The sequence below is a fragment of the Ciconia boyciana genome, chromosome 25 (assembly GCF_034638445.1).
Source record: "Ciconia boyciana chromosome 25, ASM3463844v1, whole genome shotgun sequence".
Lineage (NCBI taxonomy): Eukaryota > Metazoa > Chordata > Aves > Ciconiiformes > Ciconiidae > Ciconia > Ciconia boyciana.
Window position 1 is genome coordinate 5,474,260 of NC_132958.1, and position 23,629 is coordinate 5,497,888.

At 57.7% G+C, this 23,629-nt stretch overlaps 1 protein-coding gene across 1 annotated transcript; it reads left to right on the forward strand.

Moving 5' to 3' along the window:
* Positions 1 to 10,367: 10,367 nt before the first annotated feature.
* On the forward strand, positions 10,368 to 17,906 carry EIF4EBP1 (eukaryotic translation initiation factor 4E binding protein 1). The gene is made up of 3 exons (XM_072846195.1): positions 10,368 to 10,601; positions 15,918 to 16,088; positions 17,494 to 17,906. Exons 1-3 carry the CDS (start codon positions 10,454 to 10,456, stop codon positions 17,523 to 17,525), a joined length of 351 nt encoding a protein of 116 aa, XP_072702296.1. The 5' UTR covers positions 10,368 to 10,453; the 3' UTR covers positions 17,526 to 17,906.
* The last annotated feature ends 5,723 nt before the right edge of the window (positions 17,907 to 23,629 follow it).

The window sequence follows — 23,629 nt, forward strand, 5'->3', positions numbered from 1 at the left end:
AGCCCTCTTTGGGGACGGGCAATGCACCCTGAGGAGTGATGAGCTGGTGCGGGTTGCAGCCTCAGCGCTACAGCCTGCCTTGGGGCTGCAAAGTGAGCCAGAGACGGGGTAGAGCTGACCCTGTCACCTGCAAACGGGAGAGCCAGACCTTGCCCAAACCAGAGGTACCCCAGTGTGCCTGTGCGGATATGCACCGGGATGAGGCTGCCTAAGGGAGGACAGATCATTTCCATCTGCCCAAGAGATGAATCCAGCCTGGGCAACCGGTGCACGAGCCTGTGCACAGGCAGCTGGCAGGGAAAAGGGTACCAGCTATCAGACCCCTGCCCAAGGTCCCGTGACCTGCCACCTCAGGTGTTAAGCACAGTTTTAATCCTCTGTCCCTCATGTTCAATTAATAATTGCATTGCGAGCTTGCTAAAGCTGGGCCCAGAGAGGGCAGGTAGGCACCGAGGAGGGGCTGAGGCTCAATGGGAAGAGAGGAGAGGCCGGGCAGTAACAGGCAAGTGCCAGCTTTGCCTCCCAGCATCATTAAATGCAGCACATTCAGACTCTGCCAAGACTGAGCCAGGCTGATGCCGCACTAGGATAAAACAAAAGCTTTTTATAGCTGGGAACTCTTTCTCTCTCTCCCCTGGCACGCTGTTTGCATACTTGCCGTTACAGAACAAGTGATAATAAACAGGACACAGCAGGAGTCACAGCAGCGTTGCTGCTCGCTGCTATCGCTGCTGCAGGCGCTCCGACGGCAGGGACACGGGCATCCCCCTCTGCCTGGGGCCTGACTGCTCTCCCCTTTGGTTCAGCCTTCCTCAGCTTCCCCATCGCAGCAGAGGGTCAGAAAGCAAACCCAGTGCAGCAAGCGATTGACCTGAAACTGCCAAGAGAGCATTTGAGGGTTTTTGCCTGTCCACCCCCAGCCCTCCCCGGGAACAAGGGCGCAGGGAGCAGAGCAGGGGAGAGGCACTGCTGTACCCAGAGAGATGCAGTTCAGCTTTGCACCAGTAAGAGATGGTGCCAGAGCCCCTCTGGAGCCAGGCTGGTGTTGCAAAGCGTTGCCCATCCATGGGATTCAGAGCCAGAGCTGTGCTGGCGCAAGTCCCCAGCCCAGAGCAAAGGGCAAGGGCAGCCGGAGAGGTTCACCGCCACGGCCCTGGGAGAGCTGCGAGCCTCAGCACCTCTGGGATGGGCACCGCACCCCTACAGCCTCATCAGCCCTCATTCCCCCGCCATGCTTCCAAAAGAGTTTTCCAAGAAGCCACACATACACTATGCCCCAGCCTAGCCAGGGCAACCTGAACAGCCACTAAAGCCCTCAAAAGCTTCAAAACATGATTTACTTATGCAAACTCTCTGGGGAAGCACCCGGGCGGGTACACAGCAGCAGGCTCAGACCCTGCAGGCAGGTCTATCATTACCAAGAGCTGCCGATCCACATCATGTAATCCTGCCAGCCCAGGACCCCATAGCATCCCCACCTGCACACAGGCTCTGAGCAAGCCCTGCCCAGAGACCCCACAGACCCACACCCCTCCGTAATGCTACGTGGGGCTGATGAGACATCCCCTCTGCAGCAAACCCACCCGGGCTCAGAGCCGTCCACAACACAAAGCCATGCACCATGAAGCCATGCACCACGTTGCCACCTGCACCAGAGCAAGCCACCAGTCCCTGCAAGGCTGCCTGCCACAGTGCTGGCTGCCACCAGGGTTTTACCACCTCCCCAGGCTTTTATTCCTCCCTCCCTAATCCCTAAATGCCTCCCAGGTGGACGGGGGTGCATCCTGGTTCAGCATTAACCCCCTCTTGCCAGGCAGGCTGGCATAGCCGAGGGGCGAGATGGGGTTGTCCTGGCTGCAGGGAAGACCCTGCCCACCCGCCCAGGGCCATGGGGGACATCTGGGGACAGCGCAGGAGGTCGGTGAGGACCGTGGGATGCTCTACCGTCTGCCTCAAGAAGCATCATTTTACCCCAAATCCCCTTGGCCGCCCGGTGCAGTGCGAGGAGGGAGCCCGGGGTTCGGCGGGGTGGGCACAGGGCCAGGCCAGGCACTGGGCTTTTGGCAGTGGGTCCTGCTCTGCCTTTAATGTCCACGGCGGTAATTAGTCTGGGGCTCTCTGCGCTGAGACTTTAGGAATAGTTTCCATATCGGATTCACGAATCTTGCTTTGAAGTTGTTTGGGATTATCTGTCATCATGTTTCCTTGTCAGCACATAAACAGGCTGTGATGAAGCTTTAACCCGCTGGGTACTGCCTGTCCCAGGAAGGCTGGAGGAAGCTGTGCATAAACTCTCGCCTCTATATAAACTCTCATCCCCCAGTAAATGCAAGCGCAGCTCTGGGAGCCGAAGCATCGTCTCAGCCAGGGCTCAGGCACAGGCAGCAGCAGGAAGGGAAAAATTCTCTGTGTCAGAACAATAAAAAATAATAAAAATGTGCTGTTTCACTGACTCTCATGCAAGCTGCTGGTTCTAGAGTTTGGGTTAGTCAAGGCATGCTCAGTACCCCACCGTACAGCAGCATACAGATCACCTTTACGGGGGTTTAAGAAGGGTTTGTGTTGTGCATCTGGGGCAGCTTATAACCCATCACACCTCTTGTAGCTCCTTTGACCTGGCTGCCGCTCCAGCACAGCCCCCCCGGCAGCCCATAGCAAAGCACGGGGGGGGTGATCCTGGCCCCCTGGCCGGCACACGAGCCCCGGCACTGCCATCCCGGCTCGGGGCAAGCCCACAGCAGCAGGGACGGGAGCGTCCCGGCAGGCTCTGAGCTCCTGCGTATTTGGGAGGGCGAGCGGCTGTCTCACACGCTCACATCCTGTTTTCCAAGCGAAGCTCCTGGGAGCAAATGCATCGATAATGATGAAAGAGGCAGAGTGTACCCTGGGTACCGAGAAGGTCAAAGCCCGCTGCTGGCTGCCTGCTCAGGCAGGGCTGAGGTCACTCGATTCGCTGTTTATAAGCCTGTTCCCACAGTGTTTGGCCCTACGGACACACGGCTTCGGAGGAGGGAGCCATGGTGCCCTTGGGGACGAAGGATGGGGCCGGGCAGGGCTGGTGGGATCCCTTCTCCTCGCCTGGGGCACCCCAGGGTGGCTTTGGGGGGACAGACAGGGCTGGAGGGGTAGGAAACCTGGCACAGTGAATGCAGCTTGTTACCCCCCACCATGGTGAGCAGCACCGCTTCCCACCAGAGAGGAGATGCAGGCGTGGATCTTGCCGCTGGGGCCGATCCTGCCCTGCCCAGAGCAGGCAGCCCCGAGGCTGCTCGCCATCCCGGGGCTGCGGCTCTTCCCGAGGCTACAGCAGCGTTGTGAGAATTAGGGAAAGGGGCACTGAGATCCTGAAACCCAGCCAGTGTCAAAGGCTACCCTAAAGCAATCTCAGGTCCTTCTCCTGCCTCCCAAATCCCTGTGCAATTATGTTTTCAGATTTAAAAAAAGTCATAATAAAGCTGTTTTCTTTCCCATGTTGCTGCGGGGAGAGCCTGCGGCAGGAGCAAGAGCAATGCCTGCGGGCAGTTATTCCCCATTTCTGACATTTTTAACACATCTCACAGTGGGGTTTTGTTTCCAATGTTTCCCATCACCCCCCGGCCACAGATACCTGAGGAAGTGAGAGTCCTTGCGCTGCTGTCGGGACCTGCAAAGGTTTTACAGATGCTTTCACAAATCCTCCTCCATCATTCCTGGTTTTCCTGCAGCTATTGCTAAAGAAAAACGGGGTGGGGGGGAAGGAGGGAGAAGTTTGCAATAACATTGGTACGGGTTTCACAAAAAGTGTAGAAACTGTCGTGAAAAAATGTCAGCAACAGAAACAACATCTGAGAGTAGCTGTGCTTTCAGGCAGAGGTTTCCGAGGAAGAGAGGAGTACCCTGATGGTGGTTTTCCCCGGCTCTGCCCCTGGCCGCAGGGCAGGAGGGTGAAGGTCTGGCCCCGCTTTGGGGAGAGAAGGCTGCGTTGGGCACAGCCGGGCAGGGATGGAGTCTCCTGCGGGGAGGGAGCCAGCGTCAGCAGCCCCGCGCGGCCACGGCCACAAGACACCGGCCAAACCGCCACGTGCCGCCTCGGCGTCAGACCCCGGTGCTGCCCGTGATGGCTCCCGCAAGCGCAGCCCCCTGCCCCTCCTCTGCCCCCTTCCCTGCCCCGGGCACCCTCCGCCGAAGCTCCCGGCTGTACCCCCACCGCCTAAGAGCATCCCTGCTTCCCAGTGCTCCGGTCCCCTCCTGGGCCTGACCCTGCACCCCTTGCACCCGTGCAAGGGCTCGCCCTCGCTCGCGCAGCCCCGGGGCTCTGTTTGCTTCCAGCCCTCGGTGGTGCCGTTTGCGGGGTGGGAAAACAACAACAACAACAACAACAACAACAACCACAACAACGAGGAGGAGATCAGGGCTTCCCCTCTGGCTTTGGCCCTGGGCTCCGTGGTGGTTCCCATGCCACGGCGGCTATTTTTAACCCATGCATTCCTCCTGCCTCCCCAGCGTTTCTCAGAAACCTCCTTCCTGAGGGAAGCAAATGGGGAAAAGGTTCCTCCCCACCGGCTGCATCCCGGAGCTCAGGTCCAGGCACCGGGAGAAGCGGCTGCCCCAGCACCCTGTCCCCTTGCCCAGCCCACCAGGACAGAGACCCTGGTCCTGTCCAGGGCCTCCGGGTCCCTCTGTCCCTCAAGGGGCTCCAGGTCCCTCTGCCCTGGCAGGTGAAACTCCCTCCCCCGGGCTGGGCACTGAGCAAGATTTCACAGCTCCAGGCACCCTCGTCGCTGCCCAGAGCCATCTTTCACAGCCCGGCTCCAGCACCCACAGTGCCTTCAGGCCGGCTGTTTCTCTTGGCACGCCGTGCAGCGGGTGTTTCCATCGGTACATGGTTCACGTCACACTCAGAGCTCAGCTTTTACGCTTATGCGATAAGCACGGCGAGCAGCTTGTTGTTCAGTGACTCCCGGGTGCCTTTGGTGGGGAGAGACGAGAATATGAATGGGGAGGTCTTGTGGCTGCGGCAAAAGCACCAGGGAGATGGGAGTGAGGAGGAGGAGGAGGCAGAGGGTGAGCCGGTTTCCAAATCCCGACTTTCAGGGAAAGGCAGACCCCGTGCTGGCAGCTCAGCATCTCCTCCTGCAGCAGACCTGCCTGAGCATCCCGGTTCACACAGGATCCGGCACGGCCGCGGAGCAGGCAGGCTGCCGAGGGCAGGTTACTCTCAGTGCAGGCAGGGAATGAAAACCTTTGCTCATCCCGGGCATTTCTGTGGTTGCGAAGGGCAGCAGTGGCTTGCCCGGGCTGGGCAGGGTGTTGTAAGAGCGGGGAGCCTGCCCGCAGGAGCTGCCGGGCTGGCGGAAGGACCGAGCCCCTCCGAGGTCAGGAAAGGTGGAATGAATTTTTTTTTCCTAAGTGGCACACAAGCCTTTTGGCTCCCAGAAGCGACTTGAAGCACGAGCGAGGGCAGCGAGGGGACTCCAGGGGCTGGGACCCCACGGCCGGGGTGGCTGTGCAGGGAGCTGTGTCCTCTCCGCAGCCTGCCCAACCGTGCTGCCTCTCACCTGCTTCTGCCCTGGGGAAGAGCCCAGGATCCGTACCGAAGGGCCGGCGGATTGCTCGCGAATGCTTGCTGATCCAGGCCAGCTTCCAGCCCCATCTACGGAGCCGGCTGGAGCCGGCCAGCATGTGTGGGAAGGGGCAAACGCAGCCGCTGGCACACGGCAGAGGGATATCGGGTGCCGTGCAAAGGGCGCGGATGTGAGCCTGTGGCCGACGGGCAAAGGCTTCCCTCCTGATCCGGGGATGCATCCCAGCTACCGGGAGTCTGACTCGGTGCCATTTGCTCTCCCTGATCCGTTTCCCCCCTGCAGTCATTTCTGCCAGGCTTTCCCCCCACGAGCAGCTGGAGACCCCCAGCCCCCGGCGCCGGAGAGCTCCTGCAGCCCCTCCGTGCGGGGCAGAGCCGGTGCGGGTGCGAGCAGAGCCGTGGCTTGTGCGAGACGCTGGTGGCAGGCGTGTGCCCGCGCCGTGCCAGCCTGCAAGGACCGCCCTGCCTCTGCCAAATTCCCTTTGCAAGAGCGTGAACCAAACGGCACATCCCGGGGGTGTATTTTGGGGCGCTGAGCACCCCCAGCAAGTGCCAGCCCCGACCCACGCCCAGGGGACAGGGACACCGGGGGCCACGGTCCCGCTGGGCTCTGGCGAGGGGTTTCCTCGCCGAGGGCTGCGGGCAGGGCGGAGGTGCACTTCCCACGGGCAGGATGGGCTTGTTTACTGGGGCAACTTTTATCTGCACAAACAGCCCTTGGGCGGGCAAAGTGGATGTGGGTTTGTCGTTATCTCCGCCGGCAATCGGAGGGGAATGTAAACACGGATGGGGTGGAAATGCCGCGGCACAGGGACATCCTCGCCAGGGGGTTGCCACGGTGGGCAGCAGCACCCGGGGACCCACCACCACCCCGTCCTGCGTGGGGCTGGAGCTGGGGTTCCCAGCCACGGGAGAGCCGGGGTGCGGCGTTGGGCCGGAGGCGAGCCCTCCCGCCCGGGATCCACGCAAAAGGGGAGATGATGGATGGGACGAGACGAAAGCCGCCAGTCCCCGCTGCCCACCACGCAGAAGTTTATCCTCCCCTCAGTTTATTTTCTTCCTGTCTACAGCAAACCCTCCTGTAATCAGCAGCCTGGTTAGTATTGGTGGAAGTGCCGTTGGCGATAGCCAGGGACGGGCAGGAACTGCCCCAGGAACTGCCCCTCGCTGCCCGTCCCCGGAGGCTGCTCTCACGCCAGGGGCTGCAGGGCAGCGGAGAAGGGGGCCGTTCCCTGTGGCAGCCCCCGGCCATCGTGCATGCAATGCAAACTTCAGAATTTCATGACTTATGTGTTTTCCAAGAGCCACGAGACAGATTTCCCTCCCTGGGAGCCTGCTAGAGGAGCAAGGGTTTTACAAAAAGCCAACCCTGCTCAGCTAAAAGTGATTTAAACCAGGTCAGTAGCAAAGACACCGCAATTGCTGGTGAGCGGGCGAAGGGGCGGGCACCTATGAGAAGCACTTCTGCTCCCGATTTAGAAGGCAATAAGGCAATAACCTGGTATCACATGAGGATGACGAAGGGCTTTCCAGCCCTGTTAGCTGCCCAGGGAAAGGGCAGATAAAATGCCCCAGAGATGAACATACTGCAACCAGCGGGTGCTGGTAGCGTGGGCAGGCGAACACCAGGGCCCAATGCCTCTTCCCTGCTGCCGGCGCGGGGCGGGCAGCACCAGGGCAGCAGAGCTGGCAGCCGGGGGCATCTCACGACCTCCCTGTCCACGAGCATCCCTGGTCCGCCGCGTGCTGCCGGGAGCACTGAGCTCCAGCAGGCGTGGGGACGGCGATGCCGTGGTGGGGCTGGGGTCTCCACGTCCCCCTTCATCTCTTTTCTCGGTGGCTGTCGGTGTCGTTCCCATGCACAGAACCGCAGAGAAATGCCGGACATCCCAGCGACAGGCGGCACGGGTCCTGCCCCACAGAGACATCACTGATTTATTGCCCGGGGCTGGTTGTTCCCTGGCCCTGGGTCCAGGTGGTTTCCCCTTTCTTTCTTCTTGCTTTTTTTTTTATCTCCAGCCTGTGTGGGAAATGGGAGACAGAGACAGATGAGGAGGAAAGGCTATTGTTAGGGCTCCGGGCTGTGCGTCCCGGACCAGCTCGCTCGGTGCCAGCTCGTTTCTGGGGAGGTCTCTCCAGCAGGGGAGATTGTATCAGCAGAGTCCAGGAAGGACGTCGCTGCCAGCCCCGGAGAGCAGCGTGTTCTCCACGATGGGCTGGAGCTGTGCAGAGCTCAGCAAAGGTAGCAAGAGCTGAGCATCCACACCCTCGGTCCAGGACGGGGACTGGCCGTCTTGTGCTGCCCGGCACTGCTGCTGCCTTTCGGGGTCTCCTGGGCACCCCAAGTGCTGCGTTGGAGCCCCCCTGATGGGAATGGTGTGCAGAAGCCGTCTCTGCAGGACAGAAAGGGTCCGGTCCCCTGAAGGGGCATCTCCAGAAAGGGCATTTCATGGGATTTTGAACACCCTGGAGGGTTTCCCCCCACTCTTACTGTTGCAGCCAGTCCTTGCCCACACCCTGACCTGGGGGTCCCCCAGGTGCCGAGGGCAGACCCCCCGATGAATCGGGGCTCGTGGCCCCCTGCTCTGCCCCGGCCAGGATGTGCCCTTAAACCCTGACCTCCTCCCAGCTCCTTGACCCCATAATGGTCCATTCTCTGGGAGGAGGAGGAGGAAATGGCAGTGGACCTTGTTATTCGGTGGCGGGATGCCTCGCTGGGTTGGGGGTCACTGCTGATGTCACTCGGCACGGCCGGATATGTTATTTTCCTGCCCCAGCGCTCGGTAATCGATTTAGCAGCCGGCACGGGGTGAGGGCTGCCTGCCTGGCATCGCAGCCTGCCTGGGGTCCTGGGGGTCCTTGGGGGTACCTCAGCCTGCCCGGGGTCCTCGGTGTCCTCAGGGGGCACCGCAGCCTGTCCAGGGTCCCAGGGGTCCTCGGTGGGCACCGCAGCCCGGGGTCCCGGGGGTCCTTGGGGAGCAGACCCCTCGAAGCGCCCCTCTCCATCCCCCCAGTCCGGCAGGAGACCACTGCCCGGACCGCACAAATGCTGCCCTGGAGCAAGGGCTCGGAGCCCCCCGGGGACCCCCAGCGCCCCAGGGCTGGACCGCGGCTCCGCAGGGATGAGGTTTCCTCCCCCCAGGGATGGGTCAGTGGTCGGGGGGGCACGGGAGCTGGCTCAGCCCTGGCTGGCCGGGGTCGCCCGAGCCAAGCATGGGTCAAAGCAGGCAGGGAAGGAGGGAAGGCAGCGAGGTGCCGCCGGTTTGGCCGTGTCCGGCTGCAGGCCCTGGGCCAGGGTCCGGCGCGGCGTGCGGCAGCCGAGCTCCATCTGTTGGAGCCAGGGTGCTGGCGGGGTGCGGGCAGGGCGGGGGCCGCTGCCTCCCACCACCGCCTGGGCCAGGGGAGCAGCCCTAGCCCCTTTCCAGGGAGAAAACTGGACCGACATTGCCACAGCCCCGGCCACCACCATGGTTTTCCAACGCAGGCGAAACGCTGCTGAAGCGGGCCTGGCCTTCCCGCTGGCTCCCTCTTTCGCGGCCATCAGCAGACGTCAGCATCAGCCCGGTGGCCCTGTGCGGGCCAGCAGAGCCCCGCGGGCGCTGCTGGGGGAGCACAGAAGGGCTGCAGGGGCAAGCCCGCTGGGCAAGGAGCAGGGCAAGTAGCAGAGGCAGGGTCAGGGCAAGTAGCAGGGCAAGTAGCAGAGCAAGTAGGGCAAGGTAGGAGGGCAAGTAGCAGAGGCAGGGTCAGGCCCTCGGCTTATAAACGGTGTGGGGTCGGCATCGGCTGCCTGGCGTGCGAAGCACCGGGTGGGATAGCGGGGGCACCGGTGGGGGTCTGCCCCCTTCCCAGACATGCCACCCTCCTGACAAGGTCAGGGAGCCCCTCTGCCTCCGGCCGGCAGGCAGGGCTGAGCTGCCAGCGCTCATCACACGTGTGAGCAGGGTGCTCCTGCCGGGGGGAGCGGGCTCTGCCCCGCCCGAGGGTGCCCGGAGAGGCTTTGTGCCAGGGCTTCATCCCTGGGCTCCCCAGCTCTCCCCCCTGCCCAGCGGGGGGCTCCCACGCTGCGAGTCCAGCCCACCCTGCTGTCCTCCCTCTGCGCTTCAGCTTCTCTTTAAATGTTTTATTTAATAAAGTTTTAAGAAAAAACCTATTTTTTTTCCACTGCCCCGAGGCCCGGGCAGCCCCGCCCGGAGCAGCCCTGCTCAGCGGGCGTCCCAGCAGCCCTCGGGGACGCGGCGTGGGGGGTGCGGGACACGAGTGCAGATGCTGTGTGGCCCCCCCCGGCCCCTCCCGCGTTTGCTCCCTGCCCCCCCGGAGGCGGCAGAGCCATTTGGGACGGGGGTCTGCCACCCAGGCGGGCAGACATCTGTCCCCGCAGGGTTCACACGGGGACCACCCGGGACCTCCCACAGCGGCCACCCCAGCTGCACGCCCCGCGGGGGTCGTTAAGCGGAGGGGACACCCCCGGGGGGGACAGGGGGGCTGGGACCCCCGTCGGGAGGAGGCAGGGGGCAGCGCTGTCAGCATCCCCCTGCGCACCCTGTGGAGTCCCTGCGTGGCGCTGGGTGCACGGCACGGGGGGGGCAGGGGGCAACGCGCCCCCAGGAGCGGGGGGCACAGGCGCTGGGTGCCCCGGGGGGGGGGGTGGGGGGCCGGGGTGACCGGGGGGCACAGGGACCCGCCGTGCGCCCGGGCGCGCCCGCCCCTGCCCCGCCCCACAGAACCCCGCCCCTACTCAGCCTAAACCCCGCCTACGTCCCCGCCCCCTGCCCCGCCCCTCGCTCTATTTCCCGTCGCGCCCCGCGGCGGAAGGGGCGTGTCCGGGGGCGGAAGCGGCGGCAGGGCGGGCAGGGCGGCAGGAGCAGCCGCCCCGGTCCCGGTCCCGGCGCCATGTCGGGCCGCTGCTGCCAGGGGCAGACGCCGAGTCGCGACATCCCGGGCCCCGGCAAGCGCCTCGCCCTGCCCGACGGCGCCCCGCTGCCGCCCGGCGACTACAGCACCACGCCGGGGGGCACCGTCTTCGGGACCACGCCGGGCGGTGAGCGGCGGGCCGCGGCCAGGCCTCTCCATGCGGGGCGGTGCTCGAGCGGGAGCCCCCCGGGTGCGGCGGGCGGCCCCGGTTTTGCGGTGGGAACCGGACGGGCCCTCGTTCGGGAGAGCGGGGGGGGCTCTTACCCCGGCGGGGGCGGCGGGGGCCCGGCTTTGAGCAAGGGGCGTGCAGGGAAGCGGGGGCTCCCCTGTTGTGCGGGGGTGTGCGGGGGGGGGTGTCCCTTGCTTTGTCCGGGGGCTGTATGGGGACTTGGGGGGTCTCTTGCTCAGATGGGGAGGTAGGGGGGTGGCTCCCACTCTGGCTGGGGGCTGTTCCGCAGGCGGTGTGGGGGGAGGGAGGGACCCCCTCCTGGGCAGCAGCAGCTGCTCGGGCGTTCTCCCTTCGGGGCTGGCTCGGCGCTGGGGGCTCTCGTCTTGTGGGGGTGACGTGGGAGTCCCGTGTGTTGGCTGGGGTGGGTCCCCCTGCCCCCCCTCCCCGGGCCGGGGTTTTTCCTGGGAGCTTGGCCACTGCTGTGAGGTATAAGGAGGAGCCGGGGGGCTTCCACCTTCCCAAGAGCATGCCAGAGCTGGTGCAGCGAAACAGCATCCGCCTGGGTGTCCGCACAAGGCTGCTGTTTGTGCTCCTGGGTAGCCTTGCAGCGAGCAAACCCATCCTCCAATTTGGGTTACTTATTAATTCTAATCTCTAATATTTGCTGTTTCCTCTGGCAGTAAGTAAACCCTGGGGCCTTTTTCTTTTTTCTTGTCCCAAGTTGCTCTAAGGTCTGAAAGTGCAGTGCTCCCCTACCGCAAAAAAGGCAGTGGGTTGGTTCCCTCTTTCTTTGCTGCAAGTCTCGTTGTGCAGCCCCAATAGCTGTGCTGCGTGTGACTGCCAGGAGCGGTATCTTTTAGGGATTTCTTCTTCAAATAAGAAGAATAAACCGATCGTGAGAGTTAGGTGTGCTCACTGCCCGCTGAGAGCGGAGGCAGCTGCGGGGGGCTGCGAGTGCACAGCCTGTAAGCTTAGCACTTTATCTTAGGTAGAGGACACTTTAGGGGTAGCTCTGCATACTACAGCAGGGACATAATGTGCAAAGCTCCCTAAAGGGCTCGTCCATCTGAAAGGTTTTGCGTCCACACCGCCTGCTTGAGTGTCTGTTTATTTTGAGTAGTTTGGCTTTCGAGACAAGCGGCTGCTGTTCCAGATGATGACACCGGGCACCAGATCAGTTGCGTGTATTTCCAGCTACAGCAGCTGCCTGTGTTCCTGCTGATAGGTGGCTTGAGATAATTTTTTCCGTATCTTTAAGAATTCTTCCCCCGTGCTGCTACATAAAAGATCAGTGTGAGCAGCAGGAATGATGAAACTGTACTTGAAGTTCAGCCAAAAGAACAAACGAAATGGGAGGTGGTGGATTATGTTTTGTTTGTGTCTCAGACCTACCGGTCTCTTTACAACACAATATCTCAGGGGTTAAAATTCAGAGAGAAGGGGGAAGTCGGCATTGCTGACTCACTTGTTTTTTTGTGTTTGTGCAGAAAAGCTTGGTTGGGGAACTGAAGTTCTTGTGTTATTTTTGCCATATGTTCTCTCTTCTCTGAAAGCAGCAAATAACTGAAGTACTTAAATAGCACTTGCAGTAATTATGCCATGGAAGATAGGAGAATGAGAATGACTTTCTCAGCTGTATTCATGTGCTCTGAGTAACAGAATAGAAGTGAACAATTAACAGTGCTGTGCAGCGTAATGAGCCTTCCAGGATTATCATCTCTGTTTGTCTCTGTTGGAGAGTTAATGAATGTCTAGAGTGTGGAGGAGAAACACAAATGGTGTTTATTGTTAGGGTGTGCACACCTGGCAAAATCCACAGTGCTCCCGTGACTGCGTGGTGCTTTAGTCTGTCCCCAGCCTGTTTGAGGACAGCTCGTGCTGCCGAGGCCCAGCTGCAGGCGCTGGCTGTTTGCCTTCAGGTGTTGGATTCGGGTGCTGAAAGGAGGAATGATTTAAAACTCCTGAAGGACTTGGGGAAATGTTAGCTTTGGGTTGTTGGTCTGCCTTCGTGTCCTGGACAGTCTGGAAGAGCTCTCATGAAAACATTCTTGATGCATTTCACAGCAAACTCCCCAGATTAATGCACTAAAGTGTCACTTTGAAGAGTGCTGGGGCCAGGCCAGCTTGGACTCGGAGAGCTTCTCTGCTTCCTGGGCTGTGCTCTCTCCATCTGTTTTCTGCTAACCCATGTATCCACTGGTTCAGGCAGAATACTTTGCATTACTCCTTAGCATGTAAGCCCTGACTGCTGTAAAAATAAATCTTGTGTTTCAGAAGCAGTTGGTTTAGGTCCTTTTGTTGAAAATGTTCAACATATGTAGCCCACTGAAGAAAGTCTGAGATTTCCTGCAAAACAGTAGGTGAAATCTGAAGAATCAGAAGAAAGAAGCAAATCGAGTTTGTCGTGGAAAACCTCTGACTAATTTCAGAGAAGAATTGAGGACTGTAATCTCTGAAGTCATCCCTTTGGCTGTAGGCAGCGCTGGGGATGTGAGTGATGGAAAAAGGGCTTGGTGCCAGAGCTAGAAACCCACAGCAGCAGTGCTGGGTGACTGAAGGCTTTTGAAAAGGCCGTACTGCACAGCTATGGTATGCAGAGTTGTGTGCATCTAACAGGCAAGTTTACTGACTTGGAAAGAGTAGGGGAACACTTGCTTTTCCAGTTGTCAGGCACTGGTAGATCAGTGTTTTTGTTAACACCTTTACTCTGGTCTGGCTTTGCTGCTTGTGATCAAATGCACAAGCTTTTCCTCCTAAGATTTTTCACTGCACAACACTGAGGTGAAGTTTTTGGGCAGGTTGCTTTTGAGTCTCCAGAATTGTTGAAGTGACATCCTAAAATGCAGTTAGGATGAAAGGGGCCCATCCGAGGAGGGCAGACAGTCATGTCTTATTATGCTCTAAAGTGTCCTCCCTCTAATCCTGGCAGCAGGGGAGCGGCACAGCCCACCGTGGGACTGATGTGAGCGAGCAGAGTTTCTCCGTGGTTTCTGGGCCTTGGTTTGGTGCCAGCAATCGGAGAAAAGGACTTGATTTTCCTTTTTCAGCTACCTTCACAGGTCTCTCTGGGCTCTGTGATCCCCTCCAGAAGGGATGGCAGAATGAAGAAATTCCCTGTCCTCTGCCAGCACAGGCAGTAGCTGTTTTTCTTACAGCAGTCAGCAGTGGTAAAAAAAAACCAAAACAGTATGAAGAAGCACGGAGGAGCGTGTAAGAGGTGCTGCGTGACCTTTAAGCACAGTCTGTTCTCAGTATTCCCTTTGTGCCTGTCCTGGCTCCTCGCCCGCTCGCCGTGGGCACGTGCACATGTTGTCTTTAAGTAAAGCCCATATGCAGTGGTATCTGGGGAGTCCCAGCAGCTTGATCTGTCACGGGCCGAGATGTGTGGCGAGCTGCGGTGCGTGCTGTGAGCAGTGCGGAGCGGGTGGTGATCTGCTGGTGCTCGCAGTGCCTGTTGCAGAGGGAGCTGCCTCCAGGGCTGTTGACTCTTTCAGTGGGGATGGGATGGCTCTTAGAGCAGCGCAGCTCACGGTGCCTGTGCTCCGTCAGGGAGCAGGAAAGGAGCGAGGTGTTGTACTGGACGCTGCTTCAAACCTAGTGCTTCATCCTGATGAAGAGACTCAAAGTGAGCCAAATTCTCATCCGGACTTCCCAAGTTGCACAGCGAGGCACTTGGGTGTTGAAGCTGTGGTATAACCAGGGCTTTCAGGGCGCGGGGCAGTTCCCGTGGGGTGTAGTCTTTCATACTAAAGAGGAGAACTGCTATTAACTCAGCTTTACGTGTTGGAAGGAGCCCATTTATGGCCTCGGGCTGTGCCTGTTGACAGCCATGGCTGGGTGTCCTGCTCCGGCTGTCTGCAGGGCGTTTGCTTTCGTAAGCTCTGGGCATGTGGCTGTCAGAGGAACGTGAACCAGGCGTGGAAGCTCTTGTCTGCCTGAACTGTGCTCCTAATACTTGGTACATGAGCTGCAGTTCTAGGAAGCTCCGTCCTCGCCTCTGTGAGCCTCCCAGGAATTTAACACTCAACTCGCAGACTAGTTGCCTGCCTTCTCAAATGCAGCTAACTGCTAGAGCCTAACTCTGAATTGGGTTTGATCTCCCCTTGGATCTAGTGAAGCAACTCAAATTCAAATCTTCTTGTGAAAAGGTTTCTCATGTTTTGGGAGCTCATTAGCAGAACCTTCCTGAAACATGATATGCAGCTACATTATTTTATAGCCATGCTTCAAAATAAAGGGAGTTTAATGTTCCTGAACAGATGTTAATGGGACCTTGTTTCCCTGCACGTGTGTATTTTTAGTTAAAGTTTTTCAGGGAGTACCCAAGGAGAAGTTGCCTTTCCCTGTTACTGGAACAGGAGTGAAGCGGTAAGGGCCTGATTGAGAGAAGAGGCTTGCAGGCCTCCTCTTGGGGGAAGAAAAAACTGATTTTCAGTACTTTCTGGGTTAAGGCTGCGGTCTGTTTGGAGGAGTCCCTTTTCTGTGTGGTTTTTGAGCTTTTTCCAATGCAATTCCTTTAGAAGGAACGGGCTGTTCAATCCAGTGGTATTCCTAGAAATCCGTGCCTGGAGCTGAGCTCTGCTGCTCCTGCAGAGGCTCGCTGTTAATGCGCTGGAGCTGGCTTGCTCCACGTAGGGCAGGGAGAGTAGGATGTGGTCAGGTTAACCATTAAAATAGACGGGCCACCTACAGATTACCACCTCTCTGTAGTCAAGCCTTTTGACAGGTATATGTAACCGTGCTGGACGGCCAGCACCTGGTACGCAAAAGCAAATGCCTGCACAGGGATTTCTGCTGGGCAATGTTCGGAGTGACATAAGGAGGCAGTGCCATGTCCTATTACCTGGTGTCTGCAGTCGTGTCTACCCGCAGTTCTCAGCCCTGGACAGCTTGAGAAGCCTGTTATGTTCATGAGCTGAAATGAAATTCAGTTTACTGTTTCTTTGGGTTTCGCTGTGACCTTGAGTTAGATCCAGCCCCTTCTACCTATCACATGCAGCATCGGTCTGGGTTTTGGAGTCTTGTTCTCTCTGTGCACCAGCCCAGTAGCATTAGCTATTACTTGGGTACCTGACTCTTTCATACCTTTCTTTTGGCAGATACAGAGTTAATCGTATCTGGCTTTCTTGTAAGGTAGCACAGAATGAACAGAGTAAGTGCTAAATAATATTGTTTTAAGTGACTCCTGCTTTACACATCTAGCTGTGAACATGGCCCAGCTGTCTTTCCTGCGTTAAAATGCTGAAAACTGACAGTGTTGTTCCCTCCCTCCAGGTACCAGGATTATTTATGATCGTAAATTTTTGATGGAGTGCCGCAATTCTCCGCTTGCCAAAACACCACCTTCTGACCTTCCGGACATTCCAGGTGTTACAAGCCCAAATGTGGAGGAGTTGAAGATTGAGAACAACCATGTCCAAAACTGTGATGAAAAAGTGAGCGCAGGTGAGTGCATGCAAAAAACGAGTGAAGTGCGCTGCTGGTTCCTAGAAATACCAAAGTGTACACGTGGACTGGAGCCAGGAGATCCCTGTAAGCTGTGGTCAATACTCTGATAACTTCCTGCAAAATCAAAGTGTGCTCGATTTTGTGATAATTAGGTTCTCATGGCTGTTAGGTTCTGCTGTAGTCCCTGGTAGTGTGATGTTTTTTCAATTAGTTAGATGTAATTTGTCATAATCACTTCATTCTCACTAATTTAGCCTTTGGGAAACTGCTATTGGGTTAATAGTCCTGTGGTGAGAGAGTGGGTGCAGCTGCTACTGCCTCTCTGTCCTGGACCATTTTGCAGCTGCTTTGCTTTTTTGAAAAAGATCGGATTACGATTCAGAGTAGGATTTGCTTGGAGTTTTTAATATCAGCCTGAGTTATAAATTTCTTCTGCCCTTTTTTTTGACACTGAGGCTTCTGGAGTACAAGTGAGCTCAATCAATATAGCTGGGATGTAATACCTGATTTGTATTTATCGATTATCCGGTATCCATTGCTGTCTTCTGTGGATTCAGCAGAAGCTTGCAGGTGTGCATAAGGTAGCAAGGTAGAGGTTAGTCCACAGGAGAACAGATGTCATTGGCCACTTTGTGCACATCAGCACTTAACTAAAGGCACTGTAGCAGCAAAATGAGCAAGTACTGCTCTTGAACAGTTTTTTTAAAGCTATGCGAGATTACTTCTTGAAGCAACCTGAAACTACCAAGTATGATTATTTATCTTCTCTAAAAATAAAGACCCGAATGCTCATTAGTTGGCTTCCATGCTCACTCTAAGCAAAATGTTTTCAGAGTCAATGTTGCTTAATGTTTTTATTACACACTGTTGTGACCTTTAGTGGCTCACTGGATTCTCTGGCAAACTGAAATGCAGGCTGCGTGCTGGATGCCAGCTTGGTGGTGACTCTTCCAAAAAAGCCCTGTCCTCAGGAATAGATCATCGCTGCTCTCGCTGGCATCCGCTCAAATTGCGTGAGCTGTGGTAACAGCTGTACAGATAAGAAGCTGTGAAATGTGCATTTGTGCCTTTGGTAACAGAAGTTTATACCGGTGATTGTCATCAACATTATTCTTTACATTCCTGTTTACAAGGAAATCCAGGGGTAGAAATAAATTATTTAAAGGGCAACTTCTCCACTTCTGCTCTTGTCTGTCTGTAAGTTCCCCCCTATGGCCAGAGCTTACATTTTGCTTGTACAAGATGGTTTTCATATCAAACTTGATGCCTGAATGCAGCTTTTAAGTCCAAACTGCCACACTTCTGAAGCACAGCTGATGGTTGTTTCTTCAATAAAATATTTGGTATTTAATGTGAAACTGTGGGGACTCACTTTGTGGGGTGTCTTTGTCCCTCTCAACAGGTGAGGAAGAGCAGTTTGACATGGACATCTAAAGCACGTGCCCTGAGAGTGCTTATCCAGTGAAGAACCAGGACCTTGTCTTGAGGATTCCCACCAGCCAGGCTTAAAAGTAGCCCATGCCTTGAGTGCCTTCCTGCTTCCCGGGAAAGGCGGTTTCTTCCCTTCAGAGAAGAGAGCGTGTCCTGTTACAAGGACTGAGTCTCAGCCTCTCCGTGTGGGTGCGAATACACAAGCGCAGCCCCTGCTGATGATGGGCCTTGGAGTGCCGGAGGAGACACTCTCAATGATTGTTTTTGTTTCCAGTTTTATGCTTTTGTTAATCATTTTAATACTGTAAAAGTTACAGAAATGCAATATAAAGGGAGAAATAAAAATCATTTTGCATCTCCTGGTATGGAGATTAAGGCAATAAATATGGCTTCTGTCCTTTATTCATTCCAGTAAGAAGCTACTAATTTTTTGCAGAAAAATCGATCGGGTGGTCCTGTGTATAGCCTTGAGAAACACTCTGCTTTTGGGTTTCCCCTGAAAGGCAAAGGCTGAGATGCCTTAAGCCCTCTTGGCAGAACATCTGTCTCACATGCAGCACCTGGTCGCTGCAGGAAGTTTCAGTCTGCTTCCAGAAATAAATAGCAAAAGCTGTGCACTGTGGGTTTCCAGATGGTTCTTTTGCAAGGTCATGGTGCAGGTGTCGGAGCTCCTTTTCTTACCATCCCCATGAGGGGCAGGGCTTGGTCAGGCTGCGGGTGGAAGCGGCTGAGATTAGCTCAAGAGGAGGCACAGGTAGCTGAGCACTGCTGAGAGGGTCCTCGACTCTGAGCTGCCTTCTCCTGTCCTGCCAGGGAAAAACCTGAGCCTCCAGCTTCTGTGCCACAACTCCCGCTTCCCAAAATAGCGGATCTCTTCCAGTATGCAAGTGAGTGCTTAACTCTGTTTTCTGCTGTTTCTGATCCATGCTGAAACTTTCGTGCTTTACGCTTGCTTCTCCTTTTCATAACTTGGTGGGCAGGGATTAAGGCTTCACACTGACCTATGGAAAAGAGAAGGTTTAACTGGTAGGTTTAGAAATAAGTCTGGTTTTGAGAGGGAAATTTTCATCTGAGAAAGTAATTTTAGTGTGGGAGTGTCCAACCTGAGCCCGCAGAGAAAGTGTCTACAAGTGTATGACAGAGCGGTCCCTTAACACACTGCCACGTTACTGCTTTAGGGATGCTGCTGATGGTGGCATCTTGTGCTGGTGGCTGAGGCATCTCAGAGAAGGAGAATGCACATTAGGACGTGGCCTGAGCCTCAGCCTCCCTAAAAGACAATGAGCGTCTGTTGAAATCACTCATTGTAGATAGCATTTAAATATCTGCTAATTAAGCTAAATTGTGACATGATATGCAAGCCTTTAATAACAAGTAACAGAAGAAACAGAGACAAAGCGATTGCTGCAGATAAACTTGTGCTTTTTTTAAGATAAGAGTAAATGTTTCTCTGAAACTAATGGGAACAGATTCAAATTTATTGCCCTCAGGTGTCACTTTATCAGTATTGCAGCTCCATACCAGTTGCTGGGTTGTGTTATGATGTGCCTTTCGAGCAGAGCTGCTCTCGCTGCTGAATACGTGCTGTGACCTGCAGCTGCCTCTGACGTCTCTTTCTTGCTAAGTTAATATTTTCAGAGAGAAAGGGCACTACTGGATTGTGGTGTTGCTGACAGCATCGTGCAGCAGTTCAGATCCACGCGTCCTCAGAGCCCTCTTGCTCTGGCCGCCACACATCACGGCAACCTCCAGCTTTGCTTTTTGGGGGAGGCAGCAGAAGACTTGGCTGTAAGAAAGCTTACCCCGTTGATGTTAATTTGTCCAGAGCCGGTTACTTTAGCGTAGACTAAAAAAGCCGTGACAGACTCGGGGGGTGTTTGCAGTAATTAAGTCTGTGCGCTCAGCCCTGAAGCGTGCTTTCCTGCTCTGTCCTAACCAAAATGTTTGTAATTACTGCTTGGGCATGGCTTTTCAACTGAGAGTTGTACTGATGTAACCCTTGGCAAATGGGTTTCATTGGGAAAGGGCCTCTATACGCAGGATGGGGTTTTACCCCGCTTACTCTCCTGAAATACTCTTCCACAACTGTAACACCCGCTTTAGCTACCTTTAGAGTACTGACAATGGTAGGGCTTTCTGCGCAGCTTCCCAGGCCCCGCCGTGTGCTCGTCCTTCTGGCAGGCTGCCTGCGTGGCTCGGGCTTACCCAGCCGTGGTGCTGGGCTGGCGCAGGACCGCGGGCAGGGGCCGGGGGCTGCTGTTTGCAAAGCCGCCGTGAGATCCGGCACTCGCTCTGAGCCCGCTCCCTTTACCGGGCAGCGTCCCGCTGCGCTACCCGGGGGTGAGGTTTTGGTGGGGGACGTGGTGCCGGTGACCCCGGCTGACCCGGGCGGCAGCGCTCTCCTGGGCCCCTCTCGGGGTGCCCCCGCCGCGGTGCCATCCCGAGCTCATTTCCAGCTTGCTCGGTTTCAAACTGATTTCAGCCTTGCTGCTTTTTCTGCTGCGAGTTTCTGACCCGCAGTGGCCCAGATGTGAACGGGAGCCTCATGGTGTCGGGTTTTTGTGTTGGTGCGAAAATGACTGCATGTTTTTTTTGGAGTGAGTGTCAGCTATTGCAAGCGATGCTTTTAAATTCCGTTCCCTCCCACCCCCATACTGGAGGGTAACAAGTGTTTAAGTGTTAAGTATTTTGTCCGTGCTCGCGACAGCTTTGCATCGGTATCTGCGTGCTTATGTAGATCTGGGGGGGAGCATCAAAGCGCCAGGTGCCTCCGACAGCGATTCATAGCCGATAATTCGGAGAGAGGGACAGCACCCTGCGAAGCACCCGGCCAGGTGTGAGAGGGGGTCCGGGAGGGTCAGGGCTCCTGCTGGCTTCCCAGTGTGGGGCCCTGGGGCCATGGGCACATCAGCGCCGTCGCTGGGGGCAGAGCGAGTCGCTACCAAAGCCGTCAACGCATGATGCAGTGACGTGGCACTCGTGCGCATCTGCTCTGGTGCGATTTGTCCCAAGCCCGTGCCTTGAACTCCTCCGTCCGTGGCACGGGACCGCACCACCTCAGCACCCCCAGCTCCGGTCCTTTGCAGTTTGCCTCCCTCCCTCACGCCCCCAGCCAGCGCCGCATCCTTCAGGCGGGCGTTTTTGGACCCGTCTCCTGCGTGCATTCATGCTCCAAGCTTGCCTAAGCCATGTAAGGAGCAGCTCAGCGTTTCCCAGGCAGATCCCTGCTTGTGCGGGCTTTGTTCCTCGCCTGGCGCTTGCGCGAACGGGCTGAGGAGCTGCTTTTGCCGGGAGCCGAGCCCCCAGGCGAGCGCAGGCTGCTGCGGGGCTGCCCTCGCACGCACGGCGGGAGGGGAGGCAGCCGTGGGTGGCTGCCTCGCACAGCTGGGATGCTCCAGGGAGGTCCGAGGGACAAGTGTTGCCTTTGTCATTGCATTTTCTGTCCCTGCCCCTTTTCGTCTCAAGCAGGGCAGAGCAGCTTGCCCAGCGTGCCTGCGTCCTGCTCCGTGTCTTGGTCACGGGACGAACAATACTTGCCTGACCCGGCTAGTGCCTTAATCCACCGGTTGTACAAATATTACCCTGGGCCTTTGATAAGCCCTTCGGTCTGTTTGCTCTCGCTCACTCTCCTCGTGCGTCCAAAGTAAACCGTGCCTATCTTCCCTCCCTGACCGCGTGCGGTTCCTCCTGAGGCACAGGCAGCAGCTCACACGCGGGCAGGTGGTGGCTGCGACTCGCTGCCGTCGCCGGCAGGCCCTGCGTGCACAGCGCAGTGCGGCGGACGCTGCTCTTGCTTGCGTTCAGGAGGGAGTGTGCAGGCTGCAGGGTCTGGCCCCGCACACGGCAGAGGGAAGCGGGGAGGCAGGCAGGGTCGCAGGTCCCCGTCCTGATCCCAGCTGGACTGCGGCTGCCCCGTGCTCCAGTGCTCCCGGAGCGGTCCTGCTCGCATCCAAGTCTTGCAGCATCCGTAGGCAGCGCTCCCATTACAGCCAGGGCCCTTTTCCTGCCAGAAAACCTTCCAGAAGCAGGGACCTTGCCAGCTCCCTGACACCTTCGGGAGGACGACGAGATGCTCCGCTGCCTTAGCACTCGCTGTAGGGTTTCTGCTCTGCAGCAAAACTCCCACAGAGAAACTGGTGCAAAAACCAGTCCCTTCTGCCCTGGTGAGGCTCACGAGAGCATCTCTGAGTGGGGAGACAAGAGCAGGGTCTGGCCGCGTGTGCCAGCCGGACCGTTCCCTGCCCACGCGGTGGGAGAGGGGTGAAAGCCTCCGCGTCCCGTTCCTGCTGTCCCACCACCCGCGCAGGGTCCCTGCCCCGGCAGCCTCTGGCCCCGGGACGCTGAAGGGTCGTGCGGTGACGGGAAAGGTGCCGAGCGCGGGGCCTGGCGATGCCTGCAGGAGGGCAGCCCACGCCGGGCAGGACCCCGCGGCCAGGCTGGACCTGTCCCCCCGCTTTATTGTCCTGCGTGTCTGGGCTCCCTCTGCCAGGCAGCCGATGTGTATTGGGGCAGGAGAAGGGCCAGGCAGCAGAGTCCCTCTGCTCAGAGATTAGGTCTCCGCTCACGGCCCACGCCTTGCAAAGCCGGGCTTGCTAGCAGACACCTTGCCTAAGCATGGTGGTGCGGCTTTATTGTCGCCGTCCGCACTTTGATGTTTTCCTTACGGCCCTGGAATCTCAGCCTTTATTTTTCCACCCGGCTCTTCCCAGGGAACGGCTGCCTGCCTCCCCCTGCCCCACGACAACTTTTGAACCCGCTGCTCGATTTCAAACAGGCTTGATGGAGGGGCCGAGATCGCAAAGATACAGCTTCCAGCAGGGCCGATGGACGCAGGGGCTGGGGAGGGCGAGGAGCTGGCGGGCGCGGGCGAGTGAAACCCCCCGCCTTCGCTGCTGGTGTGACAACAGGTTTTGAGAGGGAGTAGCAAACCGGCGGAGGAAGAGGCAAAAAAATGTATTTTTGTTTCATCAGCAGCCCAGATCGCCAGATCTCTGTGTGCGCCTGCCTCCTGCCAGGGGTTAGCCCCACGCCTCCCTCGCCCACCCTTGACAGCTCCCGCAAATGACCGTCTAATGACGGGATGGTCCCGGTGTGAAACGCCGTCGGAACATGTAAGCGGCCCGGGGGAGGGGCTGCGGGGGGATCCAGACGCGCTTTGTTTATCCGCCGGCCGGGATGTGGATTGGGGATAATCAGGCTGGGCCGGCGATGTGGACTCGGGGCTGCTGGTCCCAGGAGGGGAGGGACGGGGATGGCCCCCGCCCCGCACAGCCACCCGGGCACCCGCTGCCAGCCCCGGCGCTTGCGCGCCCACTCGTCCCCTCTGCCGCGCTGGCCGTAGCCGGGGGGCCAGCGGGGGGGTCCCCACGCGTGTGCCGGGTCCCCATCCGCGGCCGTGGGAGGGGGCAGCTGTGAGCCCGGGGGAGCCCAGACCCACGGCCAGGGCCGCAACAGGGCGAGTCCGGCCGAATCTGGGGACTGAGCCTCACCACCCCAGGAGGAGCGTCCCCTCAGGGCTGGCACACGGGGGGACATGGTCATCCCCGAGACCCCGGGCATCGCCTGGGGCCGGAGCCCTCCTGCGCTGGCTGCCAGCCCCATCGCCCCTTCGGGTTGGTAACCCAAAAGGAGAGCTGCCTGCACCAGCTGCTGTGCATGGCTTAAAACCATTGCTATTAGAGAATATAGCCCTTCCCCTTATCTCCGAGGGGTGAATAAAGGTGGAAAATCCCCTTAGCCCTCCTCTTCAACGCCTGCAGGTGCTTCCCCACGTGCCCTTGAGCAACCCCCCATCACGGAGGGAAGAGCTTCTTCATTATCTCACGCCAACTTTCCCATCCACAGAGCTGTTGAGCATCTTTTGCACCATTCGAGGGGACCCCCTTGCTCTAGCAAGTTACGGTAGCAGCCCACCCACTCTGGGTGTTACTGCCTGGCGTTGCCGGTTTTGCCGGCAAGCCATATGGCAAAACAGGCAACGCCGGGTGGTAAGGGAGCTCAGGGCAGGCTGCAGCCAGATCCTGTGGCAAGGAGAGCCTCTGGGTGCAGCAGATGCACCAAGAGCTGGAGGCAATTGTGCCAAGAGACCATTCAACAGCACAAAAGGG

Excerpts from the sequence above, each read along its gene's own strand:
- EIF4EBP1 (XM_072846195.1), top strand. The coding sequence starts at position 10,454 with ATGTCGGGCCGCTGCTGCCAGGGGCAGACGCCGAGTCGCGACATCCCG. Across the intron at positions 10,602-15,917 it reads CTTCGGGACCACGCCGGGCG|GTACCAGGATTATTTATGAT; the intron begins GTGAGCGGCGGG and ends CCCTCCCTCCAG. Across the intron at positions 16,089-17,493 it reads TGATGAAAAAGTGAGCGCAG|GTGAGGAAGAGCAGTTTGAC; the intron begins GTGAGTGCATGC and ends CCCTCTCAACAG.